General features: G+C 52.5%; 1 protein-coding gene and 1 long non-coding RNA gene across 5 annotated transcripts; one reads left to right on the top strand and one right to left on the bottom strand.

Annotated features, from left to right (window-relative positions):
* Positions 1-928: 928 nt before the first annotated feature.
* On the top strand, positions 929-22,602 carry PTPN18 (protein tyrosine phosphatase non-receptor type 18). 4 transcript variants are annotated; one of them, XM_060178215.1, is made up of 15 exons: positions 929-1,066; positions 2,880-2,988; positions 3,214-3,290; positions 3,376-3,471; positions 3,584-3,622; positions 11,014-11,082; positions 12,324-12,386; positions 13,954-14,096; positions 18,836-18,902; positions 18,991-19,068; positions 19,149-19,238; positions 19,740-19,831; positions 21,328-21,503; positions 21,921-22,073; positions 22,272-22,602. In XM_060178215.1, the coding sequence occupies exons 1-15, from the start codon at positions 974-976 to the stop codon at positions 22,337-22,339; spliced, it is 1,413 nt and encodes a 470-aa protein (XP_060034198.1). In that variant the 5' UTR covers positions 929-973; the 3' UTR covers positions 22,340-22,602. The 4 variants fall into 4 exon arrangements, with proteins under 4 accessions (XP_060034198.1, XP_060034199.1, XP_060034201.1 ...); XM_060178216.1 differs by lacking the exon at positions 11,014-11,082; XM_060178218.1 differs by lacking the exon at positions 21,921-22,073.
* LOC132534294 (uncharacterized) lies at positions 15,622-22,008 on the bottom strand. Its single transcript, XR_009546015.1, has 4 exons — positions 21,875-22,008; positions 19,804-19,922; positions 17,658-17,741; positions 15,622-16,086 (listed from the first exon to the last, which is right to left on the bottom strand). It is a non-coding gene; the product is annotated as an uncharacterized LOC132534294 (long non-coding RNA).
* Positions 22,603-24,410: the final 1,808 nt, after the last annotated feature.

Below are 24,410 nucleotides of genomic sequence, written 5' to 3'. Positions count from 1 at the left end.
CAGTCCCCCCATGGTCACCCAATTGTCAGCCCCCACCCGGGGTCCCCCAAAACCCCAGTCCCCCCATGGTCACCCAATTGTCAGCCCCCACCCGGGGTCCCCCAAACCCCGGTCCCCCAATTGTCAGCCCCCACCCGGGGTCCCCCAAAACCCCAGTCCCCCCATGGTCACCCAATTGTCAGCCCCCACCCGGGATCCCCAAAACCACCGTCCCCCCACGGTCCCCCAATTGTCAGCCCCCACCCGGGGGTCCCCAAAACCCCCGTCCCCCCACGGTCCCCCAATTTTCAGCCCCCACCCGGGGTCCCCCAAAACCCCAGTCCCCCCATGGTCACCCAATTGTCAGCCCCCACCCGGGGTCCCCCAAACCCCGGTCCCCCCATGGTCCCCCAATTGTCAGCCCCCACCCGGGGTCCCCCAAAACCCCAGTCCCCCCATGGTCCCCCAATTGTCAGCCCCCACCCGGGGTCCCCAAAACCCCCGTCCCCCCATGGTCCCCCAATTGTCAGCCCCCACCCGGGGGTCCCCAAAACCACAGTCCCCCCATGGTCCCCCAAATTGCCGGCCCCCACCCGGGGTCCCCCAAATTGTCAGCCCCCACCAGGGGTCCCCCAAACCCCCGTCCCCCCATGGTCCCCCAATTGTCAGCCCCCACCCGGCGTCCAGGAACCGCCAGTCCCGCCCGGGGTCCCTGAGTCGCGACCCGAAGCTCCATGTCGCGGAGCGCCGCCCCACGCGGGGTCCCCAAGCCCGGGCCTCTCGGGGAAGCCGCGCGCTGGCCAGTCCCGGCGGGAGCGGCTCCGAGCGCTGGGGGCCGGACTCCGGGGGGCGCGGGCGGCCATTGGTGGAGGGGCGCGCGCTGAGCTCTCCCATTGGCTGCGGCGTCCGGCGGGGCGTGGCCTCGGGGCCGGGCCGGAGTGCGGCGGAGTCCGCCCCGCAGTGGCGCCCGGCTGGACGGAGCGGGCGCGGCGCCATGGAGCGCGGGCTGGACGCGGCGCGCAGCTTTCTGGAGCAGCTGGAGGCGCGGGGCGGCCGGGAGAGGGCGGGCCTGGCCGGCGAGTTCAGCGTGAGTGAGCGGGGCGCACGTCGGCTTCTCGCGGCCCCGCACCCGCAGCCTCCGCCCGCAGCACCCACCCCGGGGGCCGGGTCCCGGGAAGGGCGGGCGGCGCCCCGGCGCTGCGCGGCCGCTGCTCCCGCTGGACGGGGGGCTCCGACAGGCCGGGGCGGGTGGGGTGGGGAGGGGAGAGAGAGAGAGACCCGATCCCCTGCCTGTGAGTTGGGGGACTCGAACCCGGGCCCTTGAGCATTGTGATCTGTGCGCTTCACCGGGTCGTGCCGCGCCACCTCTCAGTATTTCACTTATTTGTTGGACAGACAGACAGAAGCCGAGATGGAAGGGTAAGACAGAGACGAGGGGACCGCGTGTAGAGCTCAGCCCTGCTCCTGGGCACCTCCTGGGCTTCCACTTTATGGTGGTGCAGGGGGTTGAACCTGGGACCTGGAACCTCAGGCATGAAGGGTTTTTCTTTTTTTTCTTTTTCTTTTTTCTTTTCTTTTTTCTTTTTCTTTTTTTTTTTTTTGCCTCCAGGCTTATCGCTGCAGCTGGGTGGAATCCACTGCTCCTGCAGGCCATTTTCCCCTTTTTTGTTGTTGTTGCCCTTGTTACTGATGTCATTATTGTTGGATAGGACAGAGAGACATGGAGAGAGGAGGGGAAGACAGAGAGGGGGAGAGAAAGACACCTGCAGACCTGCTTCACCGCCTGGGAAGCGTCTCCCCTGCAGGTGGGGAGCCGGGGGCTCGAACCGGGATCCTTATGCCGGTCCCTGCGCTTTGCGCCACCTGCGCTTAAACCGCCGCGCCACCTTCCGGCCCCCAATTTTTTTTATTTTTTAACCAGAGCACTGTTCAGCTCTGGCTTATGGTGGTGCAGGGGATTGAACCTGGGTCTTGGGAGCCTCAGGCGTGAGAATCTCTTTGCATACATCTACCCCTGCCCTATATTTAAATTTAAAAAATATTAGAGAGAGAGAAGGCAGAGAGAGAAAATGAAAGACCACAGCACTCAAGCTTCCTCCAGTGCGACAGGGACCAGAGCGGTGCTTGAACCCAGACTGCACACATGGAAAAGCCGTGCGATGGCCAAGCAAACTATCAGACCCACGTCACACAGCTGGGGAGGTGGCTCCATGGGGAGAGTGTTGGACTTAAAAACAGGAGGGCCTCAGTTCCGTCGCTGGCATAGCATGTGCCAGAGTGATGCTCTGGTTTTTCTTCCTCTCTTGTGTTAATAAAAAAACAAATCCTTAGAAATAAATGAGTAGGGGACAGGGGTAGACAGCATAACGGTTATGCAGAGACTCTCGTGCCTGAGGCTCCAAAGTTCCAGGTTCAATCCCCCGCACCACCACAAGCCAGAGCTGAGCAGTGCTCTGGTTAAAAAAACAAAAAAAAGAGTAGGGCTGACCAAATAGCTCACTTGGGTAGTGCTGCTTTGCTGTGTACACGACCCAGAGAGCCCCACTGCGTGGCAGGAAGCCTTGGTGCGGGTGTCATTTTGTCCATCTGTCTGTCTGTCTTGTCTATGTAAAAAATGTGTCGGTACGCATCACACTCCAAGCCTAGTTCACAGTGCAGTGTCACACAGGTGGTGGAGGTGTGAATTTATCATGCCCCTTGTGGTGACTTTGCTGTCTCAGCCTGGTGGAGAAGGCACCCCAGGTCACTACTAGGAAGGTGTCCCTCCACTGAGCCAGGCCCAGGCTGCTTGGGGGTCTTCCCTCCGCTCACCCACGCAGCGCTCGAGACCCTCGAGTGCCCAGTGTCCAGGGACCGACTGACTGGGCTCTGCCTTTCTGCTCCCGCCTCCCTCCCACCAGGACATCCAGGCCCGCTCAGTCTCCTGGAGGGCAGACAAGGTGTACTCCACCGAGGCCGGCAGCCGGCCCGAGAACGTGAGGAAGAACCGCTACAAAGATGTGCTGCCCTGTGAGTGCGGGGGGCTCCCCACATCCACGGTCCCTCCTCAGCTACTGGTGTCACCACTGTACCCCAAGTCCATGTCTCCCACTGCTCTCCCCTGACCGTGTCCCACCCCCACCCGCAGCACCCGGTCTGTGTCTCTGGGTGGGCTCTCCCAGGGGTGTTGCCTGCCTCCGGGGATCCTCCAGGAGATGTCCTTCAGACCGAGTCTCTCCCTTCCCCTGCCGGCAGATGACCAGACTCGAGTGACCCTCTCCCTGCTCCAGGAGGAGGGACACGGGGACTACATCAATGGCAGCTTCATTCGGGTCTGGCCGGGGGTGCCCAGAGGGGGGACCGTGGGTGGGGGAGGAGGACTGTGGAGCCCTGGCAGTGACCTCGGCCTTCCCCTAGGGCGTAGATGGAAGCCATACCTACATAGCCACGCAGGGACCCCTGCCTCACACGCTGCTGGACTTCTGGCGCCTGGTCTGGGAGTTTGGGGTCAAGGTCAGCTCCCAGGGAAGGAAGGACGAGGCGGGGCCTTCTGAGTGTCCCCCAGACCTGCTCCTCCCTACCCCAGCCCACACTACCTGCCTCTCTCCTTGGTCCTCTTGTCCAGGTGATCCTGATGGCCTGTCGAGAGACAGAGAGCGGAAAGGTGAGTGTCCTGACTCCCTAAAATGCACGGCCTGTGCCCGGGGGACTCTTGCTAGCAGACCCCCATCGCAGAGCTCAAGAACCCAGTCCTCCGTGTGTCCTCCGCATGCTCTGCTTGTCTTTTTGGTTGTCGCTCTCTTGTTCTTTGTAATTTTTAAAGAATATTTATTTATTTATTTATTCCCTTTTGTTGCCCTTGTTGTTTTATTGTTGTTATTGATGTCACTGTTGTTGGACAGGACAGAGAGAAATGGAGAGAGGAGGGGAAGACAGAGAGGGGGAGAGAAAGACAGACCCCTGCAGACCTGCTTCACCGCCTGGGAAGCGACTCCCCTGCAGGTGGGGAGCCGGGGGCTCGAACCAGGATCCTTAGGCCAGTCCTCTTTTTTTTTTTTTTTAAATTTTTTTATTGGGGAATTAATGTTTTAAATTCAACAGTAAATACAATAGCTTGCACATGCATAACATTCCCCAGTTTCCCATAGAACAATACACCCCCCACTAGGTCCTCTGTCATCCTTCTTGGACCTGTATTCTCCCCCCACCCACCCACCCCAGAGTCTTTTACTTTGGTGCAATACGCCAATTCCAGTTCAGGTTCTACTTGTATTTTCTTTTCTTTTTTTTTTTTCCCTCCAGGGTGATTGCTGGGCTCGGTGCCTGCACCATGAATCCACCGCTCCTGGAGGCCATTTTTCCCCCCTTTGTTGCCCTTGTTGTGGTTATTATTATTACCATTGTTGATGTTGTTCGTTGTTGGATAGGACAGAGAGAAATGGAGAGAGGAGGGGCAGACAGAGAGGGGGAGAGAAAGACAGACACCTGCAGACCTGCTTCACCACCTGTGAAGCGACTCCCCTGCAGGTGGGGAGCCGGGGGCTGGAACCGGGATCCTCACGCCGGTCCTTGTGCTTTGCGCCACCTGCGCTTAGCCCGCCGCGTCCCGCCCGGCTCCCGAGTTTTCTTTTCTGATCTTCTTTTTCAACTTCTGCCCGAGAGTGAGATCATCCCATATTGATCCTTCTGTTTCTGGCTTATTTCACTCAACATGAATTTTTCAAGGTCCATCCAAGATCTCTCTCTCTCTCTCTTTTTCTTTTCTTCAGAGCTCATACCTCCAGATGGGCAGCCCCTCTCCTGCCCATCCCAACCCCAGTCTGCACCATCAGGGATAAGCCTCACACCTCTCTTTCCACCTCTCTCCCTTTCCTTCACTCTACTCTGAGCACTTTGCTCACTTTGTCACTGAGCCCGTGTGCCTGGGCTGCCTCTTCCCTGGAGATGGCTTCCCCTGGCTTCAGTTTGTACTTGCCGCTACTTCCTTCAGTGGGACCTTCCTGAATCATCCACTGTTTGAAACTGCCAGCGCTCTGGATCCCTTTCTTGCCCTGCTTTTTCTTTCCTTTGTAATTTTTTTATTATCTTTATTTTTTTTATTTATTGGATAGAGACAGCCAGAAATTGGAAAGGTAGGGTGAGACAGAGGGAGGGCAACAGAGAGACACCCACAGCACCACTTAGGAAGCTTTCCCCCTACAGGTGGGGATCAGGGACTTGAACCTCGGTCCTTGTGCGTTATAATATGTGCGCTCAACCAGGTGTGCTACTTTTGTTTGTCTGTTTTGTTTCACCAGAGGGGAATACCTCTGGTTTCTGGTGAGACTGGGGTTTGAACCTGCAGCTCTGCTGCCTCAGGCATGAAGGTCTTTGTGCAGAGCCACTGCACTAGGCCAGCAGCCTGCTCCTTTTTCTTGATATTGTAGTTCTTACCAACTTCGAATGTGCAAGATAACCTACAGATATGTTATGCACCGTTTATGCTCAGGGTCCCTGATGGGCAGATAAGTTCCCCGAGGACAGGTGTCTTCGCTTTGCCCAGTCGCACAAAGTACTTACATTAAATATCTCTTATTACCGAGGGCACATGGTTTGAACCTCCTGCCCTGCTCCGCGGGATGGGGCAGGTCTTGCCTGGGGGAGGGGAAGCTGTCTGTAGTAATGCTGCCTTTTGATTTTGGACATCTGTGCTCTCTGTCTCTCTGAAATCAGCCTCACTAGAGTCAAGACGGGCTCATTTTAGCTGGGTTACTGCACTTGTCCTGCTGCCTGGTTTTTGTCAATAAAACATCTTAGGACCTGGCTATGTCTCCTTATTGATGAATTGTCTATACTGATAGGGTGACAGAGTCTGACATTTACAAACTAAGTAGATTATATGACTTGCAAAGTCATCTGGAATATTCCCTTTTTGACCTTTTATGTGAAGAGGAAGCCAATCTCTGAGATAGTGGTTCCTCATTTTTATTTCTTTTTTTAAAAATATTTTTTAATATTTATTTTATTTATTTATTTATTCCCTTTTGTTGCCCTTGTTGTTTTATTGTTGTAGTTATTATTGCTGTCATTGTTGGATAGGACAGAGAGAAATGGAGAGAGGGAGGGGAAGACAGAGAGAGGGAGAGAAAGACAGACACCTGCAGACCTGCTTCACCGCCTGGGAAGCGACTCCCCTGCAGGTGGGGAGCCGGGGGCTCGAACTGGGATCCTTATGCCGGTCCTTGTGCTTTGCGCCACCTGCGCTTAACCTGCTGCGCTACAGCTCGACTCCCATTTTTATTTCTTAATAGCAGTCATTCCCCGTTTCCCACTTACCTCCACCTCAGGTGCCCCCAGTCTCCTGCTGTCTACCTGCCTCCTCTGGATCTCTCAGCTAGACGGACTCATGAGAGGGATGGTCTTCTGTGACTGACTTCTTTGACGTAGAATTATTATTATTTTTCTTACTAAAGTTCATGCATATTGTAGCCTATATCAATATCTCACACCTTTTCAGGATTGGCTAATATTCGATTGAATGGAATCACTACATTCTATGTATCCATTGATCTGTAGAACTTGAGCTGCCTTTGCATTTTGGCTACTATGAGGAATTCAGCTGTGGACATGCATGTTAAAGAACTGTGTAGATGTTACGTTTCTGTTTCTCTCAGTTGTATACCTAGAAGTGGAACCTCTAAGTCCAACAGTAACTCTATTTTTAGAATTTTGAGGAACTGCTGAAATTTCCTCGGTGCCTTCATCATTTTACCTCCCAGCCAGCAGTGTTTTGGGGTTCTCATCCACTGCTGTAGCCTTTTTGTTTTGGTGTTGTTGCTAGGCCGACTATTTGTTTATTTATTGTAGTTTTTTTATTAGTGTTTTCTTTTTTATATATTTAGTTATTCCCTTTTTGTTGCCCTTGTTGCTTTATTGTTGTAGTTATTATTGTTGTTGATGTCGTTCATTGTTGGATAGGACAGAGAGAAATGGAGAGAGGAGGGGAAGACAGAGAGGGGGAGAGAAAGATAGACACCTGCAGACCTGCTTCACCGCCTGTGAAGCGACTCCCCTGCAGGTGGGGAGCGGGGGCTCAAACCGGGATCCTTACACTGGCCCTTGTGCCGTGCACCACCTGCGCTTAGTCACCTGCGCTTAGTCTCCCGCGCTACTGCCCAACTCCCTTATTAGTGTTTTCATAATGAATGACAGGATTGTGGGATAAGGGGAAATACAATTCCATACAGTTCCCAACACCAGCATTCCATATCACATTTCCTCCACTGGAAGACCCCCTACTCTTTATCCCTTTGGTAATATGCACCAAAGATCTTTTGGGGGGGTGCAGAAGGTGGAATGTCTGGCTTCTGTAATTGCTTCTCTGCTGGACATGGGTGTTGACTGTTTGACCCATCCCCCCAAGCCAGACTGATATTTTTGGATTCAGAGAGAGAGAGAGAGAGAGAAAGAGAGATGGGGTAGGCATCACTGCACAGAAGTTTTCCCTTATGCAGTGGGTCATGTGGATGGCAGACTCGGTGCCTGCTTACCTGGGTGAGCTATCTTGCAGACGCAGCTGCTTTTATCTATTTGTTTATTTTTTTTTATAATCTACCTATTGGGCATGAAGTGGTACTTCTTTGTGTGTGTGTTTTTTTTTAATTTCCAAGTATGGGTAACTATACATACAATAAAATGTGAGGTGTACAAATCGGAGACAGTAAGTACATTCACGGCGTTGGACAGCTACCCCTACTATCTACGTTCAGAACATGTTCATCATCCCAAACAAAAACTGTACCCAGCCCCCTCCCCAGCTCCTGGTAGTCTGTTGGTCTACTCTAGGAACTGCATATGAGCAGAATCATGCAACCTCTGTTCTTTTGTTTCTGGTGTATTTCATGTGGCATAATCTTTTCAAGGTTCATCCATGTTATATAGACTTAAGAATTTCATTGTCTCTTTTTTAACCATTTTTTTATCTTTTAAAATATTATTTATTTATTATTGGATAGAGACAGACAGAAATTGAGGGTGGGAATAAAGAGGGAGAGAGGGAGACACCTGCAGCCCTGCTTCACCCCTCGTGAAGCTTTCCCCCTGCAAGTGGGGGCCAGAGGCTTGAACCCAAGTCCTTGTGCACTGTAATATTGTGCCCTTAACCAGGCGCACCACCACCTGGGCCCATTTATTTATTTATTTTAACCATTGCATCACTCAGCTCTGACTTACGGCAGTGCTGGGGATTGGGTCTGGGACATCAGAGCCCCGGGCACGAGACGTTTTTCATAGTCATTATACCATCCGTCTTCACAGCCCGAATTCCATTCCTTTTTCAGCTGAGCAGCATTTCTTGTATCTCTGTTACTTACTGTGCTTTGTTTATTCTTTCTTCTGTGGATGGACATTTGGGTTGATTCTGCCTTGTAGCCGCGTTGAATAATGTTGCTGTGGTCATTGGTGTAGAGGCTTTCGTTCCTGGTTTTGTTTCTTTTGGTATCAGCCTCAAAATAGAATTGCTGAATCATACGGCAATTCTGTGCTTTTTTTTTTTTTTTTCTTCCTACAGTGACCACAGCATCTTACATTCTTAGCAGCTCTGCACAAAGGTTCCACTTTCTCCATATACTCGCCCACACTTGTTCTGGACTTTACTAACCATTCACATGGGGGAGGAAGTGGCCTCTTGTTGTGGTTTGTATTTACATCTATTAATGATAAGAACCTATTTTCCTGTGTTTCTCTTTCTACTTGTACATAGTGTTTGGACAACTGGTCCAGCCCTTTTCTCATTTTTAAATTGGATTGTCTTTTTATTCTTCAGTTTTTTAAAATTTACTTATTTAATATTTATTTATTCCCTTTTGTTGCCCTAGTTGTTTTATTGTTGTAGTTATTGTTGTTGTCATCGTTGTTGGACAGGACAGAGAGAAATGGAGAGAGGAGGGGAAAACAGAGAGAGGGAGAGAAAGATAGACACCTGCAGACCTGTTTCACCGCCTGTGAAGCGACTCCCCTGCAGGTGGAGAGCCGGGGGCTCGAACCGGGATCCTTACGCCGGTCCTTGTGCTTTGTGCCACGTGCACTTAACCCGCTGCGCCACCGCCTGACTTCCATGTTATTCAGTTTTTTAAATACATTATTTATTAATTAGATAGAGACAGAGAAAAACTAGAGGGAATGGGGAGATAGAGAAGGAGAGAGAGAGAGAGAGAAGTCTGCAGCATTCTTCACTGTTTATGAAAACTCCTCCCTGCATGTGGGACCAGAGACTTGAACCTGAGTCCTTGCACATTATAACATGTCTGTTGTACCAAGTGTGCCGCCACTTGCCCCTTTTTTTTGAGTCCTTGTACCGGGACCTCATGCTTAAGGATCCAGTGTTTTATCCGCTGTGCCCCCTCCCGGACCACAGACAGACGTTCTTTAATTTTGAGAATTCTCAACTACTTATGGTTTGCGTGTGCTTTTGGCATTATATTTAAAGAGAAATCATTAGCTATCCAAAGCTCACTACACGAATGTACTCCAAAATTTTCTGTAGGTGTTTATTTTATTGTCCCATCTCTTACATTGAGGTCAGGCTCCTTTTGAATTCATCTTTGTCAGTGGTATGAGATGGTATGAGGTAGGGTCCCAACTCCAATATATATATATATTTTTTACCAGAGCGCTTAGTCAGCTCTGGTTTATGATGGCACTGGGGACTGAATCTGGCGTGAACCTCTAGAGCCTCAGGCATGAGAGTCTCTTTGTATGACCATTATGCCATTTACCCTGCCTGCTCCCCCAACTTCATTCTCTCGCGTGCAGATACTGGGTTACCCCAGCTTTCCCACTGAACGCTCCCGTGTTGATCATGAATTTGACAGCTTTATTTCTGAACTCAGTCTGTTTCCTTGAGTGATTTATCTGCCTCTCTGTCAGTATTGCAGGGCGTTGACATTGCTTTGAAATGAGAACTTCTGAGCCCTCCAGACCTGTTTGTCTTTGGTCAGGATTATCTGAGCTAGGTGGGGGTGGGCGAGCGCACACGTCAGTCACCGTGTGCAAGGACCAGGCTTCAAGCTCAGGACTCTGCCTGCAGGGAGGGTCTTCATAAGCAGTTTCTCTCTCCCCCTTCCCTCTCAATTTCTCTTTGTCCTCTCAAATAAAATAGAAAGAAAGAAAGAAGGAAAGAAAGAAAGTAGCCACTGGGAGCAGAGGATTTGTAGTGTCCCGAGCCCCAGTGATAGCCTTAGTGGGGAAAATAAAATAAGATAAATAAAATAAAATATCATTGATGTAGTAGGCACAGGTATATGTGCTGAAAAAGGCCCGTTATTGCTAGGTTGGGTAGGGATAGCGCCCGCAGTAAAAGCTCCGGGTCTTGGGACTTGGGCGGTGGCGCAGCGGGTTAAGCGCACGTGGCGCAAAGCGCAAGGACCGGCGTAAGGATCCCGGTTCGAACCTCGGCTCCCCACCTGCAGGCGGTGAAGCAGGTCTGCAGGCGTCTGTCTTTCTCTCCCCCTCTCTGTCTTCCCCTCCCTCTCTCCATTTCTCTCTGTCCTAGCCAACAACGACGACATCAGTAACAACAACAAAAAATCACAAGGGCAACAAAAGGGAAATAAATTAAAAAAAAAAAAAAGCTCTGGGTCTTGAGTCCCTAATGAGCCCCATGTGGCCACAGTTCACAGAAGGCCACCCCACCCGGTGACTCCACGAGAAACCTTTGGAAGCCGGAGCCTCACACCTTGTTTCCTTCGGACTTTGTCCTGCACGCCTCTTGTCTTTACCTGTCGATTCTTTTCTCCCTTCAATAAATTATAACCCTGTACACAGCTCAGTGAGCCTCTCCGATGGGCCATCCATCCTGAAGTGTGGTCTCTCAGCTGTTCAGACAGGGGCTGTTGTGAGCTTCTTTGTGTAGCCAGGAGCTCAGGTCTCCCTGAGCCCATGTGAATTTAACACAACAGGGCTCTGCCCTCTGGCCCCCGTTCTGGCTGTAACAATACCCCTCCTGGCTGCCTTGGACTGAACTTCTGAGCTGATGCCCCCTCTTCACTCCCACCCTCTCCCTGTTGCCTTTTGTAGAAGAAATGTGAGCGGTACTGGGCCCAGGAACAGGAGCCCCTGCAAATCGGCCATTTCTGCATCACCCTGGTGAGCTGGGCACATGGACATCTTGTCCTGGGGGACCTTGAGGTCCTGGGACATTTCTCGGGAGACTCCCAAAGGCAGACAATCCCCCGCAGTCTCCCCACACTTGGGGGATGCTGGTATCAGTGTGCAGGCTAGAAGTAAATATATATATATCTGAGAGAGGAGGGAAGAAAGAATCAGAGCATCACTCTGGCAGTTGAGACCAGGGACTGAACTCTGGGCCTCATGCTTGAGAGGCCAGTGCTTTATTCATTGTGTTACCCTCTATGCCACAAAGCTATTAAAACTGTCTTAGAACAAAAAAATCTTCGTAGTTAGTGAGATGTTTTATTTTTTATTAGTGAGAAAGATAGGAGGAGAGAGAGAGAAAAAAAAAAAAAAACCAGACATCACTCTGGTACATGTGTTGCTGGGGATTGAACTTGGGACCTCATGCTTGAGAGTCCAATTATTTATCAGCACTACCTCCTGAGCCACCTTAATGGGATAAAAAAAAAAAAGCCTATTGCTTTATTTGATAGGTCAGAAAGAAATTGAGAGGGGAGGGGGAGGTAGGGTGGGAGAGAGCCAGAAAGACCCCTGCAGCCCTGCTTGACCACCTAGGAAGCCTCCCCTGCAGGTGGGGCCTGGGTGCTTGAGTCCAGGTCCTTGTGCGCTGTGATGTGTGGACTCAGCGGTTGTGTGTGTGTGTGTGTGTGTGTGTGTTTTCCAGAGTTCTGGTTCTTCTGGTGCTGCTGGGGCTTAAACCTGCAACCTCAGAGCCTCATGCCTCAAAGTCTGTTTGCATAACCATTATGCTGTCTTCCTAGCCCGTAGGTTTTTAATCTATGAATTTCCTCAAATGTTAACTTCATAAACACCACAGGGAGATGGTCTTGTTAAATTAAATTTTCACATAGGCTGTTTGCAATTGACTTTTTAAAATTTATATTTATTTATTCTCCCTTTTGTTGCCCTTGTTGTTTTAGTTATTATTGTTGTTGTTATTGATGTCGTCATTGTTGTATAGGACAGAGAGAAATGGAGAGAGGAGGGGAAGACAGAGAGGAGGAGAGAAAGACAGACACCTGCAGACCTGCTTCACCGCCTAGGAAGTGACTCCCCTGCAGGTGGGGAGCCGGGGGCTCGAACCGGGAGATGATTTTTTTTTTTTTAATCTTCGATGCTTTGTTTTCTGCCAATGTGTTTCTGACACTTAGATCTCTCTCTTCTTCCTCTTCCCACCTGCCCCACATGCGCAGACAAGAGAGGCGCAGCTGAATGAGGATATCAGGATCAGGACTCTGCAGGTCACCTTCCGGAAGGTACAGAAGGGGGAGGAGCAGGCTGCTTTGTGGGGAGAAGCTGTTTCCTGTCTCTATCTCATCTGTAAAAAAGAAAAATTAAAGGAAGGCTATTAATAAGTAGCTATAGGGAAGTTCAGTGACTGGGCACTGGACTTGCCAGAGGCTCTAGGCTCCATTCCGGGCTCCACCATCTCTGTGAGTCATTTTGTCAGACTATATGGCTGGTTGAAATGGAAGAAGGGTAAATCTGTTTTATTGTTTGTTTTGTTTTCTTCTGAACTGGGGACTTCTGGATGTAAGACTTTACTGCTCCTGGGCTGATTAAAAAAAGGAGGGTGAGGGAGGCAGTGGCACACTCAGTTAAGCGGACATGATACAAAGCGCAAGGATTCTGGTTCGAGCCCCCGGCTCCCCACCTGCAGGAGAGTCACTTCACAAGTGGTGAAGCAGGTCTGCAGGTGTCTTATCTTTTCTTTTCCTCTCTATCTACCCCTCTTCTCTCAATTTCTCTCTGTCCTATCCAATAAAATGGGGGGGGGGAATGGCCACCAGGAGCAGTGGATTCGTAATGCTGGCACCAAGTCACAATGGTAACCCTGGAGGCAAAAAAAAAATTTTTTTTGGTAGGGGCAGAAAGAGAAAGTGAGAGACCGCAGCACCAAAGTTTCCTTCGTTGCGGCTTGAACCTGGGCTGTGCGCGTGGCGAAGCAGTGCATTGTCCGAGTCTGCTCGTCTGCTGGCCCCTGTACTGATTTTTTTTTTTCACCCAGAGAGAAAAAGGTGGGCAGAGAGAGACATCACAGCACTGGAACCTCATCCAGTCCAGTGGCTTCTTCCATGTGGTGGCAGGGTTTGAAGCCCAGCTGTGTGGATGGAAAGGCACTTACCTGGTGAGCTCTCTCTGCTCACTCATTAAAGTGAATCCTCTTTCTCTTTCTCTTTTTTTAAGAAGAAAAGATCTATTTTATTTCTGGGAGAGGGAGATGGACACACCAGAGCGCCACTCAGTCGTATGTGGTGCTGCCGACTGACTTGGGGCCTCGCGTGACCCGAGTTTGCACTGTGCTTATGGAGCCATTTCTCCGAGTACTGGAACCGGGTCTGGCCAGTGCTCCGTCCTTTCTTTCCATCTTATTGTAATTTATTTACTTATTAATGAGAGAACCAGAGCATCAATGAGTAACATGCAACACCAGGGCTTGAACTTGGGACCTCATCCTGACGAGCACAGTGCTTTGTCCACTACACCACTCACGGGCTGCCTTTCCTTCTTTTTTTAATATTTATTTATTTATTTATTTATTTATTCCCTTTTGTTGCCCTTGTTGTTTTATTGTTGTAGTTATTGTTGTTGTCGTCGTTGGACAGAGAGAAATGGAGAGAGGAGGGGAAGACAGAGAGGGGGAGAGAAAGACAGACACCTGCAGACCTGCTTCACCGCCTGTGAAGCGACTCCCCTGCAGGTGGGGAGCCGGGGGCTCGAACTGGGATCCTTATGCCGGTCCTTGCGCTTTGTGCCATGTGTGCTTAACCCGCTGTGCTACCTCCTGACTCCCACCTTTCCTTCTTTTTGATTCTATTCCAGGAGTCCCGTTCTGTGACCCACCTGCAGTACATCTCTTGGCCAGACAGAGGGGTCCCTAGCCACCCCGAGCACGTGCTCACCATGGTGGAAGAAGCCCGCCGCCTCCAGGGAGCTGGCCGGAGCCCACTCTGTGTCCACTGCAGGTTGAGGAAATGGGTTTCCCAGGGGCTGCGGAGACAGTGGGGACAAAGGCGGTGTGTGGGGAGGCGGGCGGAATGGCGCAGGGCTTGGGGCCCATCTGGCAGCTGCAGTGCCCGCGTGGAGATGCCTGAACCCACACTTGCTCTCCTGCAGCTGCCGGAATCGTTAGTATTCACTGAGCTGAGGCAGACCATGCCCACAAATGGAAGCGGGCCTTTCTTTTCTTTCTTCTTTTTTTTTTTTTTTAATTGCCACCAGGGTTGTCACTGGGGCTCCATGCCTGCATGATGAATCCACCACTCCCTGCACCCACTTTTCCCCTTTTACTTGATAAGAGAGAAATTGAGAGAGGAGGGGTGATATCAAGGGAGAGAGACAGAGAGACCCCTGCGGCTCTATTTCACCGCTCATGAAGTTCCTGCGGGTAGAGACTGGGGGCTTGAACCCAGGTCCTTGTCTACCAGAATGTGTTTGCTCATAGGGTGTGCCTTGCCTGGACCTCTAGACCCTCTTTCCTTTCTTTTTTCTTTCTTTCTCTCTTTCTCTCTCTCTCTCTCTTTTAGCATACCGCTGCTTAGCTCTGGCTTATGGTGGATCATGGGATTGAACCTGGGACCTCAGAGCCTCAGGCATGAGAGTCTTTGGCATCACCACTGTGCTATCTACCCTGGTACACGTGTTTTATTTCTTTTAAAAATATTTATTTCTTTATCCCCTTTTGTTGCCCTTGTTTTATTGTTCTAGTTATTATTGTTGTTGTTGCTGCTGCTGTTATTGTTGGACAGGACAGACAGAAATGGAGAGAGGAGGGGAAGACAGAGAGGGGGAGAGAAAGACAGACACCTGCAGACCTGCTTCCCCGCCTGGGAAGCGACTCCCCTGCAGGTGGGGAGCCGGGGGCTCGAACCGGGATCCTTATGCCGATCTTTGTGCTTTGCGCCCCCTGCGCTTAACCTGTTGCACTGATTCCCAAGTGTTTTAGTTCTTTTTTTTTTTTTTTTTAAAGCTTTTATTTATTTATTAATGAGAGAGAAAGAACCAGACATCACTCTGGTACATGTGCTGCCGGGGATCGAACTCAGGACCTCATGTTTAAGAGTCTGATGCTTTATCCACTGCGGCACCTCCCAGACCACTATTTCCTTTCTTTTTAAATTTTTTTTTAATTTTAAAATATTTATTTATTTATTCCCTTTTGCTGCCCTTGTTGTTTTAGTTATTATTGTTGTTATTGATGTCATCGCTGTTGTTGGACAGGACAGAGAGAAATGGAGAGAGGAGGGGAAGACAGAGAGGGGGAGAGAAAGACAGACACCTGCAGACCTGCTTCACCGCCTGGGAAGTGACTCCCCTGCAGGTGGGGAGCCGGGGGCTGGAACCGGGATCCTCACGCCGGTCCTTGCGCTTTGCGCCTCGTGCGCTTAACCCGCTGCGCTACGGCCCGCCTCCCTATTTCTTTTCTTTTTAAAACAGTTTTGTTTTTATTAGTGGTTCACAAAATCACAGGTGCAGTTCCACACTGTCCCTGCACTAGTTTTGTGTCCCCATTGCCTCCACTGGAAGCTGCAGCAATTCTCCCAGCGTCTGCTATGTCTATGACTGTCTCTCTCTCCATATATTCCTTTTCCTTTTTGTAATTTTTTTTATTTGTAAAAAGAAAACATTGGCTAAGCCATAGGATGAGAGGGGCACAACTTTGCACAGTTCCCACCACCAGAACTCCGCATCCCATCCCCTCCCCTGATAGCTTTCTCATTCTCTGTCCCTCTGGGAGTATGGACCCAGGGTCATTGTGGGATGCAGAAGGTGGAAGGTCTGGCTTCTGTAACTGCTTCCCCGCTGACCATGGGTGTTGACAGGACGATCCATACTCCCAGCCTGTGTCTACCTCTCCCTAGTGGGGAAGGGCTCTGGGGAAGCAGAGCTCCAGGACACATGGGTGGGGTCGTCTGTCCAGGGAAATCTGGTCAGCATCCTGCTGGCATCTGCAACCTGTTGGTTGAAAGGAGAGTTAACATACAAAGCCAAACAAATTGTTGGCAGTCATGGACCTAAAGGCTGGAGTAGTGCAGATGAAGAGATGGGGGGATGGGCTCCTCCATTTTGTAGACAGCTAGTAGGCATATTTTAATTATATTCCAAAGGGCCTGTGGCTGTACTAGTTTTTTTATTTTAATTTTAATTTTTACTTCTGAACCTGAAATCTGATTGTGGATCCAAGTTATTGTCTGTGTAGATGATGTCATTTGGAAAAAGGAACAGAAAGCTGGATCAGGGAAGAGAGTAGCGCCCTAATATGGGAAAGGTGTATAAATATTGTTGACTGTAAACCCCATCAATTTGATTTGGTTTGGGGCCCATATTCAGCTTAGGAGCCTGTGTGACCTCTGCATTCCTGTAGATCTGAGCTCACATTCTGTGGTCATGAGTAGGAATGTTCCAAGCTGCCCCAATATCAGGACCCATCTTCCTCAGGTGTAGCATAGTGTTGTTGTGGTGGTCTGGTGTCGGGCTGCACCGCGGAGAAGAGAGCGGACGTCCAGAGCAAAGGGGTACACAAATCTTTATTATAGGATGGGGGGGTTTGGTTCAGACCACGTGGAGCCAGCCGGCAATGGCCGACCACGGGGGGGGGGGGAGCAGGGAGCGAGACCTCAGAGAGGGAGAGCTGAGAGCCCAGAGAGAGAGGGGGGGGTGAGGGGGCTTTTTATTGGGCGACAACCAGGGGTGACGTGTAGGGCCAGGATTGGTTGAAGGGGGCAATGCTAGGGTTTTGTGGGGCATAGAAAAACCTGGGGGCAGAGACTGCATCAGAATAACTCCTCAGCAACAGCACAGAGTATGTTGACCAGTCTCCCTTCAGAGGATGGAACATTCTCCACTGTTGTTGATTCAAGTTGAGGGCAAGGTCCTATGGGGGTCCACAAAGGGGTCTATTTTGTTGTTCCTGATAGAGACGACTGATAACAATGGAGAGAGGGGTTTATTCGAGGTCTAGGCCCATCATGTCTGTTTGGGAATCTCCGGACTCAATTAGGGCCCCAGCTGATGGGATGGCCTGATAGTGACTAAAGAGTCATCGTTAAAGTCTGCCAGTCTCTTGCCCTTATTCAGCTTTTGCAGTCCTTGCTTTGCTAAGGTTAGCTTTGGAGTGAGAGAACTGTAATAGGAAATAGGTGAGGAGGGTGTCTAAGTCTAAGTAGACACTATTTCATTATGAACTTGATACTGACTCACTACAGACTATTGTGTATTTTTGCTTTTAGGTATATATTTTGCCCTAATTTATGGATACATGTGAACATATGCTCTATCTTATGGGACCTGGTCTATATCTAGGTTTTGGGACTTTGTTAGGAAGTGAACCTCCTGGAATGGAATTAGAGAATCCTATCTTCTTCTAGCATTTGCCCTTCTTTCGTAGCCAGTCAACAGCGTCACGTTGAGCCTGATGTAAAGTTTCGAGACCTCCTTTGAATCTGGAGAGGTGGCAGTCGTTGACTATGTGGGTCATAGTCTGTCTGTAGTCTGTCTGTAAAATCCTATGAAAGGAAAGGTCTTACCTGAGTAATGAGGGTGAAGGGTTGACATTCCACGCCTAATGTCTCTGGACACAGTCTGAAGTGAAACATGCTGAGGTGGCACTCCTTGTGTTGATTAGGTTGGCATTGGCAGATGCAATATCATTTGGTATGAACTGAGAGAAGCATGCAGGAAAGTGAGCCCCACCCTAGAGGTTCCAGGACTGGGGGAAATACAGGCTCTATAGTGGAAGCAGGAGGTTCCTGCTGTCTTAGGGTTAAGGCAATAGATAGCTATTGCTATAATCACATTATTTGGCAATTGGGTTAACTTTGAAATATCCCTTTGTTAGGATTTGCTGTATCATACATAACAGCACCATAATTTATGTCCTTTGACATTATTTGTTTATAGCTGTGCCACCAGTTGCTTCTGTTCTCCCTGGTCTAAACTTTTAAGAGAGTCAACATATCAAAGACTCAGCCTATGTATCAAAAAGACTCAGTCTGTGCTTTAAAAAGTTTGAGACATTCGATCAATTTTTCCCCTCTCATATTAATTAAATAGTGACTTATATGACTACAAATAAATAGGAGTGTACAGAAACACCATTCCAACCACCAAAAGACTGTGTCCCATCCTTTCTCCCCTCTCCCCCCTCCCATGAAGCCAGACATCCACCCTCACCCTCCACCCAGGGTTTTTACTCTGGTGCCCTACTCCAAATTTAGTCAAATCCTGTTTTTAGTTTCCCTTTCTGTTCTTCTTTCTCAACTTCTGTTGATGAGTGGGACCATCCCATACTCATCTTTATCTTTCTGACTTAGCTCACTTCACATCATTCCTTCTAGCTCCGTCCAAGATGGGTCAGAGAAGGTGGGCTCATTGTTCTTAACAGCTGCGTAGTACTCCCCATTTTTCTGTGCTCCTGCCTTCCCTCCCATGTTAAGTCACAGCCACAGCTGTCACTCCTTCTGAGTGTCCTTCCTCTCTCTCTGAGTGCTGACAGAACTGGGTTTCAGTCCTCTAGTCACCTGCCCCTAGTATCCCCCCCTCTGGAGTTAAGGGTTCTTTTTCTAAGCCATAACCCAGGGAGTTTGGGAGCTAGAGGGTGCTGCAGAGAGTCTCCCCCAGGAGGGTTCTCATCCGGGAACCCAGTTGCCCCACTTCAGAGGGGTGGCAGGCTGGCCCTGACAAGCTCTCTCTCCTTTGGCCTCAGTGCAGGCTGCGGCCGCACAGGTGTCCTGTGCACGTTGGATTATGTGCGGCAGCTGCTCCTGACCCAGGTACTCAGAGTGTGTGAGTGCGGGGGCTCTGTCTGTGTCAGTGGGGCGCTGCCCTTGAGGACCCACACAGGGCTGTCCCGTCCCCTAGGCCATCCTGCCGAACTTCAGCCTCTTTGATGTGGTCCTGGAGATGAGGAGGCAGCGGCCCACAGCCATCCAGACAGAGGTAGGTCGCCCGCTCCTTCCCAGGACAAGGGTCCCCCTCCAGTCCGGGGCCTGGGGGCTGACCCTCGACCCTCCCCCCAGGAACAGTACAGGTTCCTGTACCAGATGGTGACTCAGATGTTCCGAGCAGCACTCCAGAACGTCAGCCCCCAGTACCAGAACCTCAAGGAGGTACTGAGGACCCACCCGTCCCAGGCTCCTGTCCTGCTCCTGTCTAGTCCTGGACGAGCCACCTCTGTCTCCTTGTTTCTCTCTCAAACTGCTCGTCACAGATGCGCCGCACCCAGCCCTGCATGAGGCCCTGCATGAGGCCCCGGTGCTTTCCTCTGACCCCTCAGCCCTGCATGAGGCCCCAGCTCTTTCCTTTGACCCCCAGCCCTACATGAGGTCCCAGTGCTTTCCTCTGACCCCTCAGCCCTGCATGAGGCCCCAGCTCTTTCCTTTGACCCCCAGCCCTACATGAGGTCCTAGTGCTTTCCTCTGACCCCTCAGCCCTGCATGAGGCCCCGGCTCTTTCCTTTGACCCCCAGCCCTGCATGAGGCCCCGGCTCTTTCCTCTGACCCCCCAGCCCTGCATGAGGCCCCGGCTCTTTCCTCTGACCCCCCAGCCCTGCATGAGGCCCCGGCGCTTTCCTCTGACCCCCCAGCCTGTCCCCTCCGCTATTTCTCCAGAATTGTGCCCCACTCTACGACAACACCCTCTCCCTCCGGACGCCCCAGACCCTACCGGCCTTACCCCGGCCCTCCAGCGGTGAGGTTCTCAGGTATTGATGTCACCTCATTCTTCCCTTTGTACGCTTTAAAGCACCAGCCTTCCCTTGCTGTTCAGTTCACCAAACACAGGCTCTTTCCTTTCTTAAAAACAAATGGAGTAATTGATTAATTAATGAGAAAGACAGAGAGAACCAAAGCAACACTCTAGCACATGCGATGTTGGGAACTGAGTTCAGGACCTCATGCTTGAGAATCCAATGCCTGGAGCACACACACACACACACACCCCTCCACACACACACACACACACACACACACCACACACACACACACACCACACACACACACACACACACCACACACACACCACACACACACACCTCCACACACACACACACCAACACCACACACACACCACACACACACACCACACACACACCTCCACACACACACACACCACACACATACACCCCTCCACACACACACACACACACCTCCACACACACACACACACACACACACCCCTCCACACACACACACACACACACCTCCACACACACACACACACACACACACACTCCACACACACACACACACACCACACACACACCTCCACACACACCTCCACACACACACCCCTACACACACACACACACACACACACACACACACACACACTCTCTCCTTCCTTTCTTCTTTCCTCCCCCCTCCCCCCTCCTTTTCTTTCTTCCCCTACCCTCTCTCACTTTCTCTGTTAGTCTCTGTCGGGCTGAAGCTTCCTTCACTGCAGTAGCCTGTACCTGGGCCAGGTGCGTGTCAAAGCGGCGCAGTCTCGAGGTGTACTGTAAACAGCTCTTTTATAAAGACATCTTATGGGGGGGAGCAGGCGATGCTTCACCTGGTCGAACACACACGTTACAGTGCACGAGGACCCTGGTTCAAGCACCAAGTCCCCACATGGGGGAAAGCTTCATGAGTGGTCAGACAGGTCTGCAGGTGTCTCTCCCTCCCTCCCACTCTACCTCTCTGTTTCCTCTCAGTTGCTTTCTGTGTCTATCCAATAAAAAATAAATGCCAAAAGTTTGCCTGAGTAAATTCTAAAAAAAGGAAAAGCAAAACAAAACGAAAACCCCATTAGTTAAGGCGAGGGGGGCAGGGAGACGCAGTCCTGGCGCGGCACAGCGTCTGGAACTGGGCTTGAGCGGGAGGCCCCGGCCCGGCCCGGCCCGCAGTCTGGGTCCCCATCCCGGCGGGTGGCTGCAGCCGGCGCCCCTCTCTGCAGCCCGCACTCCTGCCCCCTGCCATTCGGGGCGACCCGTCCCTGCCCTCCCCGTGCCTGCCACTTCCTCCTCCGTAGCCTGCGGGCCCGTCTGCGCGCCCGGGGCCTCCAGGATCCCGACCCGGCCCGGGGCTCCTGCGCCCGGCTCGCCCCGAGCGAGCGGCGCCCCCAGCGCCCCCAGCGCGGGCGGGAAGGCGGGAAGGCGGGAAGCGGCGGCGGCTCGGCCCGGGCTCGGCCCCGGCCGCTCACTTCCTCCGCCGCCCGCAGGAGCATCTCGGTGCCCCGGCCGCCGGCGCCCGCCATGGCCGACACGTACGCGGTGGTGCAGCGGCGCGGGCCGCCCGGGGGCGCGGGGGCGCAGGCCGCCCATGGCCCGGACCGCGCGCTCTACAGCCGGGTGGCGCCGCGCGCCAGCAGGGCCCCGGGGGGCGCCGACGACCCAGGTGAGGCGGGGAGGGGTCGCACCCCGGGAGCCCTCGGGCCCTGCGCCCAGCCCGCGCCGGTCGCCCCCGGGAGCGCCCCTCTGTGCAGGGGGCGGGGGGGGTCCCCAGATCACGTCGAGGCTCCCCCGGGCACCCCGGAAGACCTGCCCCAATGCGGGTGCGCCCCCCCCCCCCCCCCGGCTGGCGTGGGCTTCTGCAGGAACCCCGGGTTTCTGCCCGGGTCGCCGACGTGTCCGCCCTGCGCCCCTGCTCGCCCCCTTGCGCCCCCGGGACAGGGGAGCCCCTCTGCCCCAGGGGGCTGCTCCCCGTCTGATGGCGGCGTCCCCCCCCCCGCCCCCGCCCCCGCCCCCGGGCACCCTGGAGGTGCACACGCGCTCCGCTGGCTGTGAGGCGGACATGCCCACTCTGCACCCGCAGGTTCGCGCCCCGGCGCTCCAGCCGGTTCTCTGCCGTCCCCGGAGTGTGCCCCTCTGCCCAGGACGGACGGGGACCCTGGGCAGACGGCTGGGGGTCCGGTGGCACCCGGCGCCTACGAGGATGTGTCCAGCCGAGCTCCAGGCAACGGGCTCGGTGAGTCTGGCCAGCCCCGCGGCGCTTTGGGGGCTGGGGGTGTCAGCTGGTGGCCCTCCCCAGCCATGAGGATGTGTCTGCCTGCAGTCAGCTGCAGGAGGAGCCTTGGGCCTTGGGAGTCACTAGCGGGGGGGGGGGGGGGTGGGGGGGTGGGGGGGGTGGTCCTTGCCTCACACACACCCTGCCCTTCTCCCCCAGGCTTCAACTTGCGCATCGGGAGGCCGAAGGGGCCCCGGGATCCTCCTGCGGAGTGGACCCGGGTGTGAGCGCTGTGCCCGGCCTGCCTGGCCCTCATCCAACTACTTTGTCCCCGAGATTGAGGGCTGGAGGCCCGGCACGTGGCAGTGGTAATGGCTCTACTGCAGACGACGCGACAACGGACTCCAGGTGGCAGGACCATGGCCCTGGGTGTCGGGACTCCTGTGCAGTCTCTGAGCCCCCGGGCTGATCTCCAGGCCTATGCTGGGGCAGTGCCCTGGACTCCCTCTACCCTCTTTTCCATTAAATAAATATTTGGGGGAAAAATGCCTATTAGGAAGGGTTCCTATTCCAAGGGGCCAGGTAAGCCTCTCTGGTTATCAAGGGCAGCACAGAGATGGAAGGAACCCTGACACTTCACTGAGGACTACATGAGGGACAGTTCATCTCAGTGTCCCAGTGTCCCATGTGGACCCACAGAAGTATGGACCCGGAGAACAACAGACATTCTACCATTCAGGCTTGAACCAAGGCCAGGCCAGGCCAGGCAGACAGTCTCAAGCAGGCAGGTCAGAAGATCCCTGGGTGAGCAGACAGACAGATAGACTTCTAGCCTGGACAGTCATACCTCCAGACAGCAAGCTTCTCAGAGGGGTGGGCCACAGTCAGACGGACCACCCTCAGCAAGACAGACCCCTCACAGACAGATACCTGCTTCATGAATTCCCACCAGGACAGGGCCAGGAATTCTACAAACTAGACAGAACAGAAGCTCCCACCCCCCATCCCAGCTGTATAGACCCAACCCCAGATGCGCACTCAGGCTTCGAGGGCCCGGAGCCTCTAGGCCCCAACCAGCAAGATTCCAGCTAGGCAGGGAGGTGCACCTTGTCAGATGGCCCTCAGGTGACGAACCAGGACCATACCGACCAGCTTCCAGCTGGGCAGGCACGGCCGACCAGCTGCTGACACAGCCTCCTGCTAGCCAGATGGGCTCAAGTGAAATTCTGCTGGGGTGGAAGGACAGGGCCCTGCCGAGAGTGCTGGAGAGGGCCAGGCTACCTGTGACAGAGCTCAGCGGTGTTTTCTTTGTAATTCTTCCTTGAAGAAGCTCTTCTGCTGTTCATCGTCCATGTGTGGAAATCCTGCTATCCCCAGGATTTTTTGTATCTATTTATTGGATTGAGACAGCCAGATATTGAGAGGGTAGGGGAGATAGAGAGGGAGAGAGGCACCTGCAGCCCTGCTTCCCCACTTGCAAAGCTTTCCCTCTGCAGGTGGGGACCGGGGTCTTGAACTTGGGTCCTTGCACACTGTAACATGCGTGCTCAGCCAGGTGCGCCAGCTCCCCCGCCCCCATGCTGTAGATTTCTGTCTGTCTGTTTGTTTTGGTGGAGGACCATCTCCAGGGTTTCATTGCTTCAGGCTGATTGCTTTCAGACAGATAGCGGAAGAGGGAGAGAGGGAGAGAAACCACGGCGCCAGTACAGTAAGGGCCAGGCTTAAACATTCCTTGTCTTTGACAAGACAGAGTAAAGTTGAGAGTGAAGAGGGAGACAGAGATGGAAAGAGAAAGAAAGACACCTGCAGTCCCGTGTCACCACTTGTGAAGATCTCCATGCAGGTGGGAGCCAGGGGCTTGAATCCGGGTCCTTGCTTATGGTAATGTGTTTGCACAAACAGCTGGACCACTGCCCAGCCAAGGTGTGCAGTTTCTCTTCTCCCCATGCCAGAAGTCAGCACACCACACCCTATACTAATCTTTCCTCTTTCTCCACCACGGGGCATTGGCTCCTCTCCCTGCTTTTTAGCCCCTTCCCACCTCCCCCCCTTAGAGTCCCTGGTATTCTGCGATAGACCATACATCGCTTCTTATTACAGTTTCACCCTGTGGGCCCCCCTTTTTTGTTTCTTTTATTAAAATTTTTTTAATATTTATTTGTTTATTTTCCCTTTTGTTGCCTTTGTTGTTTTTTATTGTTGTTGTAGTTATTCTTGTTACGTATGCCATTGTTAGATAGGACAGAGAGAAATGGAGAGAGGAGGGGAAGACAGAGAGGGGGAGAGAAAGACAGACACCTGCAGATCTGCTTCACCACCTGTGAAGCGACTCCCCTGCAGGTGGGGAACCGGAGGGCT

This window comes from Erinaceus europaeus, chromosome 18 (genome assembly GCF_950295315.1).
Source record: "Erinaceus europaeus chromosome 18, mEriEur2.1, whole genome shotgun sequence".
Taxonomy (NCBI): domain Eukaryota; kingdom Metazoa; phylum Chordata; class Mammalia; order Eulipotyphla; family Erinaceidae; genus Erinaceus; species Erinaceus europaeus.
The sequence above is the reverse complement of the archived record's forward strand: the minus strand, read 5'-3'. Positions and strand labels throughout refer to the sequence as shown.